The following is a 19516-nucleotide window of genomic DNA, read 5'->3' on the forward strand; positions in this document are numbered from 1 at the left end:
CAATTTTTGCACAATAGATTCTGAAACCAAGAGGTTGGGTTTCTTTTTTCTAGGTTTGGATACACTTGGACACCATTTTGAATCAAGAAGGTGGAATGAACCTTTTTGAACTGCACTGATTTTAATTATTGATTCCCAGACTAAACTGATTGGGGGTGGTGGTCCTTAGAATTCCTGAGCATCACTGGGTGCTAAAAATCCACCGAGGATGAAAATCCATCCAAAAAGCATTCATCAAAACCTTTGTTCTGTGGGAATCAAAGACAGCCCCTTTTTACTATTAGGGTTGTGATGTGCTATTTAGTTCTACTCAGAGATCCATTGAAACAAATGAACATGACTAACCCAGGGCTATTATTTTCATGGGTTTACTCTGAGTAAAAATAACATTGGAGGCAATATATATATATATATATATATATACACACACACAATTTATGCATGTCTTCCTCTCTTCTTTGACAAGCATGTTGCGTTTTTCAGGGCAAATATTTGAATAAATATTAACATGCAAAACGTGTTCCCCTCTTTACTTTGATGTGCTTCACTAACTTGTTCATTCTTAAGTTTTCCCTGAAATATTTTTATTATTATAAAGTAATGAAAAGGAGATTTGCAGGACGCTGAATTCCAAGCAGCCACTGACTATGTCCAGCCTTGTCAAAATCTGGTCAGCACATGCTTTGAAGCTATACTTTCTGGGTTTCCGCCAAGCAACTAGGACAAGCCACAGCAGGAACTTTAGCCATAGTGGTCGATGAACTCACTCATCCGGGAAGAACTCAAGGGTGCGACTCCCAGCAGAGATCTGGCACATAGTGTGGCTACGGCGCTGGCTGAACCCAGCTGCCGTGGGAGATTTGTAATGGATGTTCACTGATGGGTAACTCCTTTTGGCAGGTGGAGGACTGGAGGAGGAGCTGAACAGGCGGCTGAAGCTGGGGAGAAAGAAGGAAGCCAAAGGTGTTAAATCATGAGTTTTGTATTGTTAATCCCAAAGAAGACGAAAAGAGGTACAGGAGTATGAATTGGGGGGGGATTATTTGTTTGCATTTTAATGCGAAGCTACCTAATTCACGCTTCTCAGACCCAATACACAAATCAAAACACAGCAACTCTTTGAAATTCACACTTCTTGGAATTTTACAGTGCAGTTCTCCAACCAATGTGCAAAAAATGCATAAAAATAGATGTTATCTATTAGTGAAGATAACATACAAAATGCTTAGTCTTAGGAAAAACTGCTTGCAAAAATGTGCATATTAATCAAAACTGTATCCATATATATATATTTATTATGAGAAATGCACACTAAAATGCTGGTGAGTATTCATGCGGATTTTTTTTAAAGTGCAAATTGCGGCAAAAATGAGGAGAACTGAATTTAAAATTGGAAAAATGAGAAACAGAAAGAATCCTATATGGAAGTTACTGGAAAGTTGCTAAACATTAGAGAACTTCCTGACATGGGATGAGGCAAGGAGTTGTACTATGTTTGGGTTTTAATGGGAGAGCATCTTGTGCAAGAATAAATTTGGCACTTCATCTGCTGTTTGCATGCATGAGTCGGAAAATGATCAGGCGGGGAAACTGTGGCACTCCAGATGTTGTTGGATGACAATACCCATCAGCCCCAACCAGTGTGGACAATGGTCAGGAATTATAGTTTAGCAATATATAGTGGACCAGAGTTCAACCCTATCTGAAAGCCACATCTTCTGAACTTGAAGACCCCATCCATCTAATCCCAGGGTTGCTGGAGGATGTGAAGCAGCACACTGCCACAACTGCTCATTTTTAATATTTTATTTATTCCCTTTGATTGAGAGGGGTCTTGGCAAAGTACCATCTTGGAAGCCCCTTCTTTACCTGGCATTATCAGTTAGCACCTTGGAAGCCATCTTTTTAAACTTCCCATAATGCTTTGCAGCACTCAACACATCGGTGCTCTGTGGCACAATGGGAAATTTAAAATGAGAGTTTGCAGCTACAGAGGACAGAGAAGGATGGTTCGGTGATGTGCTTTTTTGAAACTCTGGAGCCCCAGCAGCTACCCAAAAGTGCTGGGTGAGTTAAAGTTGTCTTCACACACCCTCATCTGATGGAATGTGCAAGGTTTAAACATAAAGAATGTCAAGAGGCAGCACAGGCTATCTATTGCACCAGTGATGTTACCTCCCTTCTCACATCCAAATATGCAACTTTGTCCGTAAAAATGAACTGGTAGAATTAGTGTGCTTTTACTTGACTGTACGGAAAAGTCTCTACTGCACACGTTCTTCTGCATTTCACAGTTCACAAGCAAACACACTACTTACAATTGCCAAATAGTAGATTTCTTTTTCTCCTGGACAGAAGGGTGCTCACGAGAGGCTCTGTGAACAAATACAATAGATAATTATTAAACGGCTGGACAACAGATGAGCGAACAAAATAAATGGCAAAAAAAGGTTAATTTGGGGATCTGAGGACTAGTATGCCTGTTGGTTTCAGGATTCAACTACAAATGACATGCAATGAAGGCCCAGAAGCAAAAAGAAAGGAAAAGCCTTGAAACAGTTCCAGTAAATAGAATTTTTATAAATTTGTAAAAAAAATAAAAATGAGCATCCATATAAATAAATAGATCAAGCACAATACAGATAATTATATATGTACATCATCATTAGGTATAACAGAACAAACCCATGATAAAAACATTATGCATAGAATATAATTTAATGCAACAACCCTCACCTAATCATAATGCAATCCAGCATAAACCACATCATACATAACTCTTGCACACTACAAAAGCAAGCAACTATTTTATTTTATTTATATTTATTTGTTGCTTTTCTCACGAAAGTCTCTCAAGTTACTTACAATGCAAAAAAACAAACAAACCCCACATTAAAACCAAGCATACGAACAAATAATAATAGTCCACAGGTTAAGGCTGCAATCCCTAACCCAATTACATGAGATTAAGACATGTGTAAAGGCTATAATTGGGTTTTTGCGTTTCTTCTTTTTCAAATGAACACTAAGATTCTTGAGGTGCTGGAATACATTTAGACCTACCCAATGAGAGTTAAAAACCCACTGGGTTTTTTGTCTGATGCTGAGGTGATCAGGGTGCTGAATTCTGCGTCTCACGCAAAATGACCACTGGTACTCCAGAACCACAGAGCACCTCTAGCCCACCTGCTAGGTTCCTCTCAACACTTTTACGATGCTGCAATAATAAAGCACCCCACCCCCATACCTGATCATCTCGGTCCACCTGACAGCCTCCTGCAGCTCCATCAACCTCTCCTTGTATTGGTTGCGCTCCATCAAGACCCGGGCCATCTCCACGCGGGTGAACCTCCGGCGCTGAGCTATGGGGATGTTGTCCTGCAGAGGGGAGGAGGACGGCTTCAACCAATGGGAAATGGAAGGGGATTAAGGTTAGTAAAGCATGAAGCCAGGAGACTAAAGCAACAATTGTTAGCTTCTTCCAGGTATACACCCCCCCAGTTAATTTTAGCAAACAGAATCTAACTACAACGTCATATAAGCAACGAAAACACGACATCTGGAGAAGTGATTAGCGAAAAGCTAATTCGTGTTCTGCAAGCCTCCAAGGTAATGCTAGTTAGCATCCAAGCCTAACTAGCCTGCCGTTAGGAGTGAAGTGTTAATATGGGTTAGTCAACTCATATTAAGCCCATGCATAGCCAAACTTCCTGCAACAGGAGGAAGCCTAATTTGTAAACAGTGCAATACAATGCAAAAGTGGAGGATTATTTAAGGGAGAAGGCAGAAGTAACAGTCTTAACAGTGGCCAAAGCAGTAATGCAACCATTGCATGAATTCAGTCTTATTCCTCTCCCTGTCATGATTCATAAAGATTGCCCATCTTTCTATTATTATTTTTTTTTTAAAAAAACCATTTAGGAATTTATATGCATTTGTAAGTTTTTTTGTTCACCCTTCACATTACCAAAAAATAAACTCATAATTTTTTTAGAAACCATTTCAAAATAGTTCTGGGGACCTGGGGAGGTAATGACTTCACAGACTAGACAACAGGAAACTACCCAGAGTTTCTTTCCCCCAATATGCCAGAAACGTACAAAGCTCTCGTTTCCCTCTCCCAGAAAAGAAGACGAATAGAAAAGAAGAATCATGCATGCGTAGATCAGGAAGTCAAAAGCAAATTCAAGCAATCTCTGCCACTCTCAAAAGTGCTACGTCTGTCTTCACCCCAAGATCAGAATGAACAGGTAATTCTACATCAGAACTAAGGGTGCCTGCATGGGCATATCAACCGCATTAGCAAGTCAGCACTGAAACACACATTAGTAGCTCACAGGATTAAAATCAGCCTGCCTTTCTCTACAAAGAAGTCCCCAAAAGACATGTGGTGGGAGACTGAGGGAAGAGCTGCTTATTCTATTGCGGAAGAAGGCTTGGACCTTCTTACCCAGCATGGCTGAGCTTACCTGGTCATACTCATTATCTGGATGATTCTCTGGGGGAGATCCCAGTGACCACTGACAGCATAGAGAGAAGGGACAGGTTCGAAATGCGGCCCCTTTCATCCGTCCCAACAGTAAGTGCTAAAGGCTAATGGGCTGCTGATCAGGAGATCGCAGGAAGCACTGCTGGGTATCTAGGAGACCAGCTATAAGAGCTAAAATACACACCCAACTTTGTCATACGCTGCAAAGTTTAGGGAGGCATTTCAGCAACAAGGAACGTGTATGTGGAGGTTGTGTGTGTCAAGGAGAAATGTTTGTCCCATGGCATTCACACTCACTGTAGATGGTTCGTGTAATTTTTCTGTGAAGCTCCTTGTAACCCAGAAGATGAGTGAGGACAGGACACACTACTTCCTGTTTCTGCCCTCATCTTAAACTAGCTTTGGGGATGATGTCATCAGAGCGATTGCATGGGAGCAGAAAGCAATGTTTCCCCAACCTCATTCTGATGGAATCTTCTGGGTAGGAAGGAACAGGGGGTTCAGCAGTAGTGAGAGATGTCATTGCTGTTGTCCCGCAACTTTCCCCAGTGCAAACCTTCTCTTTAAAGCTCAATCACAGCAAACAGCAATTTGCGGAAAACCAGAATTGACATTTGCTCTGATTGAGCGCTAAAGAGCAGGTTTTCATGGGGAGAAACCCCAGGGCAAAAAGCAAAAAACAAACCCACACTTGGATATAGAGCTTTTAAGTGCAGACCTGGAAAGAATGGGGCAAAAAGGAAGTGTGGCTAAACCATGATCTAGGAGGACCAGTCACCTAACTGCAGATAAGACCTATGTTCCTCCTCATGTTAGCATGTACAAGGGAGATTTGGTTTAGGACCACAATGATGGAGGCAAAGACTTAAAGTCCCCTACCTTCCCCATACCAGAGACTATATGTGGGGGAGAAAACACATATATAAGGATAATCTGACCCTAATGGTGCAATCCTAACCGTGTCAACTCAGAAGCAAGTCTTACTGATCTCAATGGGGCTTGCTCCCAGGTAAGTGGGGTTAGGACTGCAGTGGCATCCAGTACTTCCATTTTGATATGATTACACCCAGGCTGCGGTAGTCATGAATGTGGTGACAACCCAAAGAGAACAGCCCCTTTGGGCTGCCCCACACACCTGAGGATGATAAAATATGCACTTTGGTGTCAGTGTTCAAGTAAGTGAGGAAGAAAACCCCCCATTCCCGCAAAAAACCCTCCTTCCCTAGGCATTTTAATAATGTAATATACCAATTCTGTACAGAGATAGCTGCTTACATCCTCCACCTCTTCTTTGGGCTCTCGACGGGCAACGATCACTTCGGATTTCACTCTAGAAAACAGAGCAAAGAACATCAAAGAAAGGAAGAGGCTAAAAGAGCAGCCCCTCTTGGCAGGGATATGCTGTCCTGGGCCTCAGTTGCTCACTAGGGCTGCCATCTTTCAAGAAGTGAAAATCCAGACACAAACAAATTGCTGAAAAAAGCCAAAGTTGTTTTTGAGAAATGACCCAAGCGATTTTTTGGTTATTTTGCCGAAAATCCAGGACAAACTGCTGCTTTTCAGAAATCCTCCCCCCCCGCCCCCGCCATCACTTCCACCACTGAAATTCCGGTAATGTCCAGGAAAATCTGGATGTATGGCTACCCTAGCTAGGCCATTTTGCTACATTTGCTACAGAAAGTTTATGAGGCATGGGGAACATCTGGCTTTATGTGAGCAGCCCAAGGCAACAACCAAGGATAAAAAATACCCCCCAATCCATATATGTAAAAAAAGAAGACAGTAATACTTCACCCTGCTCCCCAAAAAATGTAAACTGGACCACTTTTGCTAACAGTTACAAAGGGGGGGGGGGGGATTTAATACAAGAACAAGAATGAGAAGCACCAACATGAGCTCTTCGTTTGACTGTGGCATGTAGAGAGGGCCATACCAAATGTCATATGTACAGAAGGACCACAGTTGCGTCTCCTGCAGGTTTGCCTTTGCTCATGAAGATCTGGGATGTGGTGCTGTGGGAGGGTCCATTTAGCAGAGGGGTCAGGGGGAGAACTTGTGGGCCTCCAAGTGTTGTTGTGACAATAGCCAGGGTAGCCCAAGTGCTGCCCTACAGATGGCCTTGGAATCTAGCACCCACCAGCCTTCTTTTTTTGTCCTGAATGACTTGCCTACACATAGCTGAGGAAACTGCTCAAGCAGCAGCCGGACACTCACCTTTTCAGTTCCTCTTCGAGTTCCTTGATCCTAGCTTCCATCTTGGCTTTTGCTTGCTTTGCTGCTTCAAGCTCACCTTTCAACACCTCCTGCTCCCCAGTGAGTTGGTCTACCTTTGCAATTAAATCGTTCTTCACTATGTTCAGAGCATTTCTTTAGGACGGGGGGAAAAAAAGAAAAACGTATGTGCCACAGCAGATAGTGAGGTGGATAACATCATTTTGGTGGAAGATTAACTGCAGCAGAGAAGTATCAGTGAAGCCTGTGATGAATATAGGGGAGGATTGAAAGCAATGCCTTCTTACAACCTTAGTCTAGAGGACAGCAGTGAGAGAGAGAGAATGGGCTTTTGGGTAGTAGGCTCTGGTTTCCCAGGGAATTTCACCCTGCACCCGTTGAAGAAGTTTTTACTTTCTTAGGAATTGTGGTTCTTGCATAACAATATTTAGTTCCCTTGTCAATCATCCTTGTGCTGTGTGGGGGAAAGGGCACTTTGTTTCTTCATGATTATTGCAGATGCTATTACTAATAATAATACCTTTATTGTCAATGTACAACCTGTGTACAATGAAATTAACGGAGCCTCCCTCCGCCCCACCCAACAAACACTCAATCTCATTTAGTGCAATATTGCTGTTGTATTGTTATGAATTTGCTGTTTTGAACTGCATTTGTATGGATTTTACAGTATGGTAGGTTGTACGGAGACTTTTCTGTGGGTAGCACTGATTCTGTTGGCAGAAACCAAGTATGGATGCCTGCCTTTGTGAGATCCCCTATTTAATTTCTCACCACACCCCTAAAAGTGACCCCTCTCAGAAACAATTCTCAACTCTCTTAAGAACCATTGCTTGGAAGTTCTTCGTGCAATTATCAGAGACATGCTACTACCAACAGTGGAACACAGCCATCAAGGCTATTAGCCACTGATACCCTTATACATGAATTTGTCTAATCCTCTTTTAAAACCTTCTAAGCTGGTGGTCACCGAAATGCTAGCAAGCAAAGTGGCAACGCACAAATGTCCTCTGAAGTCAACCATGTCCATGCCATACACCTAAGCAAACAAGCAAAGTATTTCTAGAGCATGAGCTGGTGTCTTACTTTGTTTCCAGTAGCTGCGTGTTCTCCATCAACAGGTTCCCCACTTCTTTGCCCATCCCTGGAGGGGTGGAAAAGAAAAAATAAAACACAAGGCAACACACAATTTTGATCTGCACCCTCTGGAAAGATTTAAGCAATATGCTTTGCTGGCCAATTCTTACTTAGGAGAAGCAGCCTCGTAGTTCGAGAGCCTGCAACGTATATGTTTTGCTGCACAGTGCAAAGCGCCACTCGCCCTGTCGAGGTCACGGAACAGAAGCAAACATTTCTGAAAACGCAGATGGATGCATTCACTCAAGTACAGAGACTTCCTTTAGGAGATGGGACAGAAGAAACAACTGCACTAAAATGGCTATTCTTAGGGCTTATCCACACTCAACTTTTGTCCCACACTTTCCAGGCAGAGATCTGTACATTAACACTCTATGGTCAAGCAGTTTTTGTTTGTTTGTTTTGCCCTAAGCTTTCCCCACAAAAAAACAGCTCTTTAAGGCTGAACTGGAACAAACAGCAATTCAGGTTTTCTGTGGATTGACATTTGCTCTGATTGAGCTCGAAAGAATGGGTTTTCAAGAGGAAAGGTCCAGAGCAAAATAAAAAAGGGGGGGGGGAGTGTTTAGACCCAGAGCTTGAAATTGTGGACTGTGCCTGGAAAGAGTGGAGGAAAGGTAATTGTGCATAAGCCCTTAGACTTAAAAGCTGAACCCACCCCACTATAATGTGTTAAAACCTTTTTGAACAGGCCCAGCCAATGAGCGAGTCACTCAACTCCTCTGTTTCGCACAACCCTGCTTGTTTTCAATCTGGATTCAAGAGCACAAGCCATGAGCACAGCGAATTATTAGCAAAGTTCAATATTATGCACAGCTAATTTAGGGTAACGATTAGTGCAGGGGTAGAGAAAGTCCAGCTCGTGCACCAATCTTGGCCTGCTGGGGAGTTGAATTTGACCTGTGAAGCCATTTTCTCAAAACCACACCACCTGTCAATCAGCTGGTATCACTGGGTGTTGTCAGCTGATGGGCAGGGTTCAATCATGCTGGGTGCTTCTTTGCATGTGTGATCCCTGTGGGGGAACATGCTAGCAAAGTAGAACAGAACTAAACCCTCTCCACATCAGTCCTGCTGGGTGCTGTTTGGCCAGTGCATTCCCTGCAAGGAACATACTAGTGAAACAGACCTCCACCCTTGCAGGTCAACTTTGATTCGTGGATAGAAGCCACTTGATGCAAGTTAAGAAAAGAAAAGAAAAGCCCTGTTGGCCCACCTAGTCCAGCATCCTGCTCTTATGGTGACCAACCAACCACATGCCTCTGGGAAGCCCAAAAGCAGGACCTGAGCAGATCAGCACTCTTCCCACCAGCAGTTCCCAACAACTGGTATTCAGAGGCATAGTGCCTCCAACAGGGGAGACAGAAGCATAGCCATCATGGCTAGTAGCCCTAAATAGCCTCATCCTCCATTAATCCTCTTTTACACCAAGTTGGTGGCCATTAATACCTCTTATGTGAGTTTGTCCTGAATCTTCCAACATTCAACTTCATTGAATGGCCCCAAGCATGATGAGAGAGGGAGAAAAACATCTCCTCATCCACTTTCTTCTGTTTATCCAAGGACCAGCTCTGATCTAATTCGATCATCTGTCACGTATTTCAGTCCTCCTAGTCACTAGTTTCTGGTCTCTAGGTTGCCAACGACAAAGGGAAACTTTAAAGACTTTGCCGTTGGGCCAACTGTTTCATTGGAAGTACCTAATGTCACACAGTGAAGCTTAACTGTCTGACTTCCCCTGAACTTCTATGCAGATTAGTGCCGCACCACTGTGGAAGGATCCAACCCCAGCTAGACATCACAAGGAAACTATCTCTGAAGAGGTTTGAAGAAGAAGAAGAAGGAGTTTGGATTTGATATCCCGCTTTATCACTACCCTAAGGAGTCTCAAAGCGGCTAACATTCTCCTTTCCCTTCCTCCCCCACAACAAACACTCTGTGAGGTGAGTGGGACTGAGAGACTTCAAAGAAGTGTGACTGGCCCAAGGTCACCCAGCAGCTGCATGTGGAGGAGCGGGGAAGCGAACCCGGTTCACCAGATTATGAGTCCACCGCTCTTAACCACTACACCACACTGGCTCTTTGGTGGGTAAGGGAAGAGTAGAGGGGCTCGCTAGTGAGGTCAGCTCTGAAATGTTATACTGCTGTTATAAAAAAAATCCCAATTGAGTCTTTCCCACTTTGTGGATATATTAGCACTCCATTTAACTATCATGTTGCCCCTTCCAAAGAGTGCTGGGAACTGTAGCTTGACAAGGGGGCTAAGAATTCTCTTATAGATCACTGGCTCCCCTCACAGAACTACGCTTCCCAGTTTTGCAAGGACAGATGTGGGAAGTGACCTTAGTCTCCATAACTACTGCAGCAAGCTCCATATATGAGACTAGGCTGCCATTCCCTCCTCTCATCTTTTTAGTTTTATGGAGTTGTTGCTGGGAAGATGAAGGACAGGAGGAAGAACGAAATCTTACTATTGGCCACATACTCAATACACTTGTTAAACATGCAGGCTCTACAGCAGCTTTCCCCAACTTGTTGCCCTCCAGATGTTTTAGACTACAACTCCCAACAAGCTGGGGCTGATGACGGCTGTTATCCAAATCATCTGGAGTGCAGTAAGTTGGTGAAGGTAATTCTAGAGAAATCAGATCACTATTCCAGCTCTGTTCATCTGGCAAATGCACTATTTGTGAAAGTTTAGATACATCTTACACAAACTTTGGGTTTCCCCCCACATATGACATTATCCTAAACACACTTAGTAGGGCAGGGGTGTAAAACTTGTGGCCTTCCAAATGTTGCTGGACTACAACTTCCATCATGCCTGACCATCAGCTATGTTGACGGAGATTAAAGGGAGTTACGAATGTAAGCATATTTTGGGGGGACAACATTCATCACTTTATAATTGTTTACGCTGAATTGCACTTGCCATTTTACTGCTCATTCCCTCAGTTTTGAGAGATACTTTTGGAGCGCTTCACAATCATTTTTGGTTTTTTAAAACAACCCTGAACTTTTAGCACTTCTTTTTTTTAATCTCTAAGCTACCCTGAGTTCTATTAGTGGAAAAGGTGGGAGATGATAGATAGATAGATAGATGATAGATAGATAGATATATGATAGATAGATAGATAGATAGATAGATAGATAGAACTTAATTCGTTCTGGAGGTCTGTTCTTAACCTGAAGCTGTTCTTAACCTGAAGCACCACTTTAGCTAATGGGGCCTCCTGCTGCCGCTGCGCCGCCAGAGCCCAATTTCTGTTCTCATCCTAAAACAAAGTTCTTAACCTGAAGCACTATTTCTAGGTTAGCAGAGTGTGTAACCTGAAACGTATGTAACCTGAAGCGTATGTAACCCGAGGTACCACTGTAGATAGATAGATAGATAGATAGATAGATAGATAGATAGATAGATGATAGATAGATAGATATAGACTATAGATAATATATTAGATTTAGAATTTAGATGGCAGTTCAGCAGCATCTGGCAGGCCACAGGTTCCTCCTGCCTGGTTTGAACCCTTTGGCTATTGCTGCTTTTGTGCATGAAAGCTGCCAATGCAGAACAGGAAGCAAAAAGAGCCAGGTCTAGAGTACAAATCCCTACTTCACTGCAAAACTCACTGGGTGACCTTACAAAGGCTGCATGCACCCCATACATTTAAAGCACATGGCTTTCCCCCAAAGAACCTTGGGAACTGTAGTTCCCAGCAAACCTTAACAACACTTCACAGGATTCTCTGGGGGAATTCATGTGCTTTAAATTTAGGGTGTGTTTGCAGCCAAAGCTAAGGAGAGCCTCCATCCCAAATGTTGAGAGTGCTGTATAAGGGGACTAGAATTTCCTTCCATTACAGAATGGAAGGGAAATGTTTAGTTACCTAGTCTCATTTCAACGGTTCTCATGAACCCACGGATGCTTTCAACATTCACGCACGCATCCACTTCACACTGTGTAGAGAAACATGCTTTTACGCTGTTCGTTCTGCTTGCTTTTGTTGAAAGCGACAAACACACACTCAGTACAAATGAAACGCTTAAAAAAGAGAGTCATGGCAGTGTACAGGAAGTGAGAATACAGCACAACACACTCAGGCAAGTACACAGACCTTCTTCCCAACAATGAGATGGGACGGGTTGATGATGGCAGAGGCAAGTTCCCCAGCAAGAATGGCAAAGAAGCAGCAGGTGTGTTTTTTTATAAAAAAAATAAAGTTAGATAGATATAGAGAAAGGGAAAAAAACACTACAACCATCAATAAGACAGGAAGAAATAAATCACTTCTGATGTTTCAGGCAGCATGGGATCTTCATACTGTCTATTGGGGCAGACAACAAAAATACAAACTTAAATGCAATAATGGAGATTAAGAATCCTAGTCTGAAGGCAAACTATAGGCCACTCTGCACATTTCACCGACATTCAGTCCATTTCGTGTAGACTCCACATGGAGGCACTGCCAAACCCAGGTACTCAATTTGTGTACCTGCATGACACATGCATGTGTTTCATTCCCACATTATGTTTCTTGGTGTACATTTGAAATAGGAGTACACTTAAAAAATGAAAGAAAATGTGGTATGACCTTTTATATCCCGGCTGCTGTGAGAAGGGGAAATGTAAATAGCATCTTTTTTACACACTGATTTGCCAAGGTCTGCAGGTTGGTGGGGGTGAATATTTCAAGGCACTAGCACCAGTTTTTAGGTGCCTGGGCAATGTGGCTGCAGGGTATTTTCTGTCCCTGGATAACTGGAGATACTGGGTCTCAAAAATCAAAACATATTGCAGAGAGGCAAGGTCTGCTGTTCTTTCAGAAATAATGGAAATCATCCTGAGCCTACAGGATATATGCTGAAGTCAGAAGTCTGAATTGGAAATATGAAAATCACAAGACTGCATCAATCTATAACAGAGCAGAGAATACTGCAAATCTCGCCGCTTTAGCAAATTTGTAGCCCTTAAGACTGCAAAAATAGGCTTGAAACTGTATAAAGAATGCCAGGTGGTTATCACAAGCATGGAACAGCGGAAGCTCAGATATCTGACAGTTAAGAGCAGGTGTCAATACTTTGCAAAGACCTTTGCTCAGGCCCAAGGCTATGAGTAGTTAAGTTATGCAACCTGAGTGAATATATGCAGTTTTGCTGGCTTGCATTACTTTTACGTTTCTTTTTCTTGGCACAAGATCTTTTGGGTTTTTTTGGTTTTTTTTTTAGCAGACTACAACAAGCATGTCAAACATAGGTAGATTTCAGAATCTACTTTGGTTTTTACCAGAACACTGCAGCCCAGGAACTGGAGCCAAGTACAGAGCAATAGCTGGAGAGTGAAGCCATGGCAGTTGTGCAATGCTGGATGTGCAATGGCACTTCAGGTGGTATAGCCAATTCCGTACTGCAGGACTGGATCCGGCCAGTGGGCCATATACTTATCTCCCCCACATACCAACTTTGGGCATGATGCAGTCTATGAATTTGTCGAATAATGAGAATAATGAGAATAATAATGATGATGGCAGCTGCCAACATCCCCCTGTTACCGCTTCAAAATACAGTTGGGAAGAAGCCACAACTGAGTGCTCCTTGCTTCTAGAAAGCTAGTGGTTCAGGTAAAAAAAAAAAAAAGGCCAGGGCTAGTCTTTTCTTCTGAATACAAAGTGGTTTCTAAGCTAAGGGTTTTCAAAACATGAAAAGCAGCACATTGAATTGTGTGTCTGGAATGTTATAAGAAGCCCTGGCTCCCATAGCAACCTAAGTGAAGTGTGGTGGAGTCAATTGTGTATATAGAATATTTCCATCAAGAGTGCTATATGTGTTTTGTGTGTTTGTTTACAGTTCCCGGAGAAAAAAATAACCAGGAAATGCATTACATTTCACAGCCATATTTCTTGACCTGCATCCTGCAAGCTGTTTGAAACATCAAAGTGAATAACCACCTACATCCCCAAACAGAAAAGAATCTCTCCCAAACAATGGGTGACGGAAGAATCACCTACTTCTTCTCAACAAAGCAACACCATCACCATCACGGGAAAGAAACAAAAGAGAGTCCCAAGAAATCCCAGAAGAAAAAAAAGAGGAGAAGGAAAAAAAGGATGAAGAGATGCTGAATGAACAGAAAGGGGGAGGAGAACACCCATATGTTTAAAAAAGGCCCTGGCCTTACCAAAGAAATCATCCCGCACTATGAAAGTCATTCCATATGAGAAAAGAGGGGTGGGGTCAGGGGTACAGAAAGAGATAGGGACAAAGAAGAGAAGAATAGGGGAAGAAAGGGAGAGAAAAAAGCAGCCATTAAATACAAATCTGTAAACAGCAAAACGGTGGTGCTCTCTTAGCACGTACGTGCAAGGAAATTAGTTATGCTGCAGCAAGAACCACTCTCTGCCTCTGATCCAGCTAAGCAGGGAAGAAAGTCTCAGATTTTGAATGAATGAACAGATCACGTTAGCAACTCCTGGTTCCATCCTTATTATCCTCTGTGGATAGGTAAAGGTCCTTTGGGCCTCTCATCCTCTACGGAAGGGAACCAAAGCAACAGCATGGATGGGTCAGGTTAAGGGGAAAAACAGGAGGAGAGGACAGTAAAATTGGGGCAAAGGGGCTGTTGGGAGACCCCGAATCTGATTTTCAACTGGACGGATGCCTGAAAAAAAGGCAGCAATCTTGGGTTGGCAGCAAATAATAAATGTTTAAAGGAAATGAATCTATTTCCTATTTGCACTGGGCTGGGTCCAGTGTAAAGAGTTCTTCAGCAGAGGTAGACTGGTATTATCAAAGGAAGGGAACTTTTCCATCCAACCCAATGCAGACAAACACACCCCTTCTCTTTCTTTCTCCTTCAGTCAAAACTGGACACGTTTTTCACAAAGGACTGTATTTACATGTCATACAACTCAGTAATAAGAAGTTGCCTTATACTGAGTCAGATCACTGGTCCGTCTAGCTCAATACTGTCTACACTGATTGGCAGTGGCTCTTCAGGATTTTAGGTGAGGACGTTCTCAACCCTATGCAGAGATACTGGAGCTTGAACTCAGAGGAGTTTCTGCATGCAGAGCAGATGCACTATCACAGAGCTATGGCCTTTCCGCGAACATTTCAAGCATGACTACAATGAACATTTACATGTAAAAAAAACCCACCTAATTTTCCACCCTTACTGGGAGAGCCCTGGAGGGAAGTGCGGGTGCTCCAATTTTGGAAATGATACTAAATGTGCACACCCAATGTGCTCACAAATCGACAGGCAATCATGTGTGGCCAACAGGAATGGGGAGAAATTCAATTCAGTTCACGTTCAAAGTCAAATTTATCAAATTCACACTCTCCGAAACAATACGAAAGCAAACATAGCTAACCGAAGAAAGTTTCCAGAAATTCCCTCTATCTACTGAAGCATTTCATAAACCTCTTTCTTGTCCTTTGTGCTCCCTGAACCTTTGCCCATCTTTATCTTAAAAACTCTGAAGCCTCAAATGCTTTAAGCTTTCTTTATATTATATATGAGGAAATGTTCCAGACCTGTCATGGTTTTGTTTCTGCTTTCTGGAAACTTTTCCAGTTCCAGGATATCCTCCTGAGATGGGGACCACAACTGTATCCAGGGAAACTGTCCAGTCTGTACCACTTAAGCCAGTGGTGCTGTCAAGGCAGGATTTTAGGATAGAGGCCCAGGGGCCCACTCAGCAGAATGAGCCTCCTAACGCAACAGGGCAGACTTTCCACATTCTGAAGGAAGTGATGTCAATGTACAATACCATCTAAAGAGCCACCCTACTCCAATAAGATAATTGTCTATAGAGAGCAGGGCTGGAGAACCATGTGGTCCATTTTGTTGGACTCCAACTCCCATCAGCCTCAGCCTTCACGGCCATTGGTCAGGGATAGTAATCTAGGAAGTCACCGTATACTAATCCACTTAGCTCAGTATCATCTATGCTGACTGGCAGTAGCTCTCCAGGTTTTCAGACAGGAGTGTCTCGCAGCCCTACCTGGAGATGCCAGTGATTGACCCAGAAATAATCTGCATGCAAAGCAGATGTTCTACCACTGAGCTATAGGCCTTCCATGTGATGGGAGGTGGTGGTTCTACACCCCTGGCCTAGAGTCTTAAATTAGCTAACTGCACCACTGATTTAAGCAAGTTCATCTAGAAAAGATGCCCTTCTAACACTTCTCTTTCAGCTAGAACTCTTGACTGACCATCTCAGCCTTTTCCAAACTTACAAGCTGCGAAACTTGAGAGCTCAGCCCCTATCCTGCAAGCACTGAGTCCCAAACCTTCTCTTACCCAGCAGCCATCCTGAGGGAGGGAAAGGACTAATTATTAATGGAATCAGCAAGATGGATAAACCTCCTATCTTTAGCTCACTCTCTGAATGAAGAACCCACACTTGGGCTCACTGCCTGCCCTAAAAGGAAGGAAAAATCCCACCTTATAGGAAACATGAAGTAACAGATGGTTTCCCACCTTCAACCCTAGGATTCAAAGAGGGAGGTAAAAAAAAGCAGATCGTGGAGTGAGGCTGCAGAAAGCCGGGGGTAGGGGTTAGAAATAAAGCTTACCGCAATGTAACATGTGAGCAAAAAGCAGAGAATGTTCAATTGGGTTTGGAACCTTAAGTCACGCAAGCCAATCAAACAAGGGAAAGGCGGGACGAAGTCCGCAAAGCCAACCGTGATTGGACAACAGCAGGGGAGTATCACACGTGTGTACCCACATCATTCAATTTAAAATTCAAGAAAGGGGGAAGGAGCAGGAAGAAAGAAAAATTGGAGGAAACAGAGAATCTGAACAGAGGAGAGATACACACCTGAAAACTCCCCTATGGGCCATGTCCAGCGAAGCACAGAGATACAGGATGGGGTAGGGGGGAAGGAATTGGGGGGAAGGAAAGAAAAAGAGTCAATCAGTGACCGAAACCAACAAAATAAAAAAAATCTGGATCTTTTTAAAAGAGAAACAAAAAATTAACAAAGATCTTGCCATTTCAATGTCAAAAGGCATGAAATAGTAAAGACAGGACCTGCTATGGACTGCAAATGGTGTGAATCTACATATGGGACATTTGAGAGTATGAGGGTGAGGAAATCACTTTTTCCCCCCAGATGAGGATATAAGTGAGGAGCCTGGAGACTTCCTACGAACCCTGACTTAAGCCTTGTCTTCTCAACCATGGCAAATGGTATAATAAAAACGTATTCTGAATAACCTAATTTGTTGGAATGCTTACGACCATCTGCAGCGCTCTATGTAGCCTTTCCAAAAATTCATGAAAGCTGGCACAGCTTGAGACCCACTAAATCAAACGCAGCCCAACAGGAATTGGATCATGGCCCTAATGCCTTAAAATGGAAATTGCCTTAACCCAGGTCTAACAGTTGGCCAATTTAGCCTAGTACTGTTGGCTCTGTCTGGCAGCAGCTCTCAGAGGAACATAGGAAGTCACTTTATACAGAGTCTGACCATTAGTCCATTTCTGCTCAGTACTGCCTGTAATGACTGGTAACCAGCTCTCCTTGGTTTCAGAATAGGAACATGTGCAACCCCATGTTGGAGGTGCTGGGGACTTGTGCTGGGCCCGGGGGTGACCTGAGTAACGCAGTCCAGGTCCGATCCCAAATCCAAGGGTTCTGCGAGGAGTTAGTCCGGCAGGGCCAAGGCAGTACACGAGGCAGGAAACCAGGCAAGGTCAGGCACAGGATCACAGGCAGGTTCTGGCAAACAGCAACGTTGCTCCAGCAAGCCTTTTATCTCTGTCAGGGTAACGGCCGGTCCTGCTCCCCCGGTGACTCACCTCCCTGTCTCGCCTGAAGGCGAGCACTCCTCCTGCGAGTACTCAGGTCTCTCCTTCTCTCAGACCTTAGTCTCTGCAGCTTGGGAGATGTTGGTGGGTTACTAGACCCAGAGGCCGCCTCAGCCTCTCCTGACCCAACTGGTAGTGGAGCAGCTGTAAGTGATTGCCCAGCTGAAGGCAACGAGGTAATCCCCACATCTGGAGCCAGGGCAGGCTCAGGCCCCTGACTCGGCCCAGCTGGTGCTTGTTGCAGGGAAACCTCTGCAGACTGGGGCTCTTCAGAATCAGGGAAACCTGTGCAGACTGAGGCAAAGGATCTGGTGTGGACTGAGACTCCTCTGGCTCCGAGTCCGAGCCCAAGTCCCAAGCCATTACAGGACTGAACCTGGGAACTTCTGCATGCAAATAAGATGCTTTATCACTGAGCCACAGCTCCTTCTGGAAGCTGCCTTATACCAACCACATCAGGCCCTTGGTCCATCCAGCTTCACATTATCTACACTGACTGGAAGCTGCTTTCCAGGGTTTCAGACAGAGGTCTATTCTAGCCCTATCTGTAGATGCCAAGCATTGAACCTGGGACTTTCTGCATGTAAAGCAGGTGCTCCACCAATGGGCTATTGTCCCTGCCCATTTTTTTGGTGAGGGGAATGGTGTGCACTTGCAAGAAAAGCAGTTAAAACAGGAGGCTCCTCGAGCCGGAGGTGGGCTATGCGCAATGCTGGTGGGCTGCCTTTGGCTCAGTGGGATGCACGCTGAGTAGGCCTGCGTGACAGTATGAATTGAATCTCCTCTGCTTTAAGATAGGCAATTCAGAACACTTACCATTTGCACATCCTTTGGGTTCCTCTCATCACCAAATATCCCCTTTTAGTTGAGGTAAAAATAAGTTTTACATGCCAAAATAGTCTGGCCACCTAGAAGTAAAATTTCAGCTGTTGCCCTGCCCCCCCCCCCCCATTCTCTGAGGAGCCACAGCTATTCTTGATGGGCTAATTGCCCAGCCCTCTTAGATTCTGGTCAGATAATGAAAAGAAAAAAGATATTAGTCTAGCCATTACAGGGCTAAACAAGCAGCCACATCAGAACACTTCCTCCAGTGACCAAACTACCATTTCCTCCCATCCCACACAAACAATGCCCCTTGTTCTGGGTCACTGTGTTTGGGAGGAGGGGAGGAATGACAAATATCACATAACAATGGCGGCCACCAGTGGGAGAATTGGGGGGGGCGGGTCTGAAGGTGAATGTCGTCCCTCCCACCCCCAGAAAATCACTCCTCCAAATCCAAATGGCCACAGAAGCACAAAATTTGGGGGCATTTGTGTTAAGGCCTAATTTGATATAACCATTCAGTGGTATTCAATGCTAGTTCTACTCCGAGAACACCCCTGAAAATAACGGACATGATTAACATCTCACTCCATTAATTCTGATGGCTTGAATCCAATTAAGTTCTACGCAGAGTACACCCACTGAAATTAACACACCTAACATAAGTCATGTCCATTACTTTCAGTGTGTCTACTATGAGCAGGACTAGCACTGGACACAATCCAATGGGTCTTCTCTAACTAAAACCTGAGCCACATTTACACATTTAAAGCACTCTCATGGCACCTTAAAACATAGCCCAAAGAATCCTGGGAACTGTCATTTGTTAAAGAGTACCGAGATTTGTTACAGAGCTACAATTCCAAGAGTTCCTGTGAAGAGGGATTGGTTGTTAAACCATTCTGGGAACTGTTGCCCTGTGAGGCGCATAGAGCTTTGCTAACAATTCTCAACACACTAAAGAAACTACAGTTCCCCAGAGCTCATGACTGTTCAAAGTGCTATCATAGTGCAT

General features: G+C 43.8%; 1 protein-coding gene across 15 annotated transcripts in view; it reads right to left on the reverse strand.

The window, feature by feature from the left end:
* MAPK8IP3 (mitogen-activated protein kinase 8 interacting protein 3) overlaps window positions 1-19516 on the reverse strand; it is an 82764-nt gene that overhangs the window by 38051 nt on the left and 25197 nt on the right. For 7 of the 15 annotated variants that reach the window (XR_013979584.1, XM_080981802.1, XM_080981795.1 and 4 more), the window contains 8 exons: window positions 16684-16695; window positions 14034-14051; window positions 7808-7865; window positions 6704-6856; window positions 5738-5819; window positions 3248-3399; window positions 2319-2375; window positions 768-938 (listed from right to left, as the gene is read on the reverse strand). Coding sequence is in view for 14 of the 15 variants with exons in the window: in XM_080981802.1 (XP_080837928.1) it covers window positions 768-938; window positions 2319-2375; window positions 3248-3399; window positions 5738-5819; window positions 6704-6856; window positions 7808-7865; window positions 14034-14051; window positions 16684-16695 (703 nt within the window). In the remaining variant the exon portion in view is untranslated. The remainder of the gene's footprint in view (window positions 1-767; window positions 939-2318; window positions 2376-3247; window positions 3400-5737; window positions 5820-6703; window positions 6857-7807; window positions 7866-14033; window positions 14052-16683; window positions 16696-19516) is intronic. The other 8 variants (XM_080981794.1, XM_080981801.1, XM_080981798.1 and 5 more) reach the window with 6 other exon arrangements.

Source organism: Podarcis pityusensis (assembly GCF_964106645.2).
Source record: "Podarcis pityusensis genome assembly, chromosome: 14".
NCBI lineage: Eukaryota > Metazoa > Chordata > Lepidosauria > Squamata > Lacertidae > Podarcis > Podarcis pityusensis.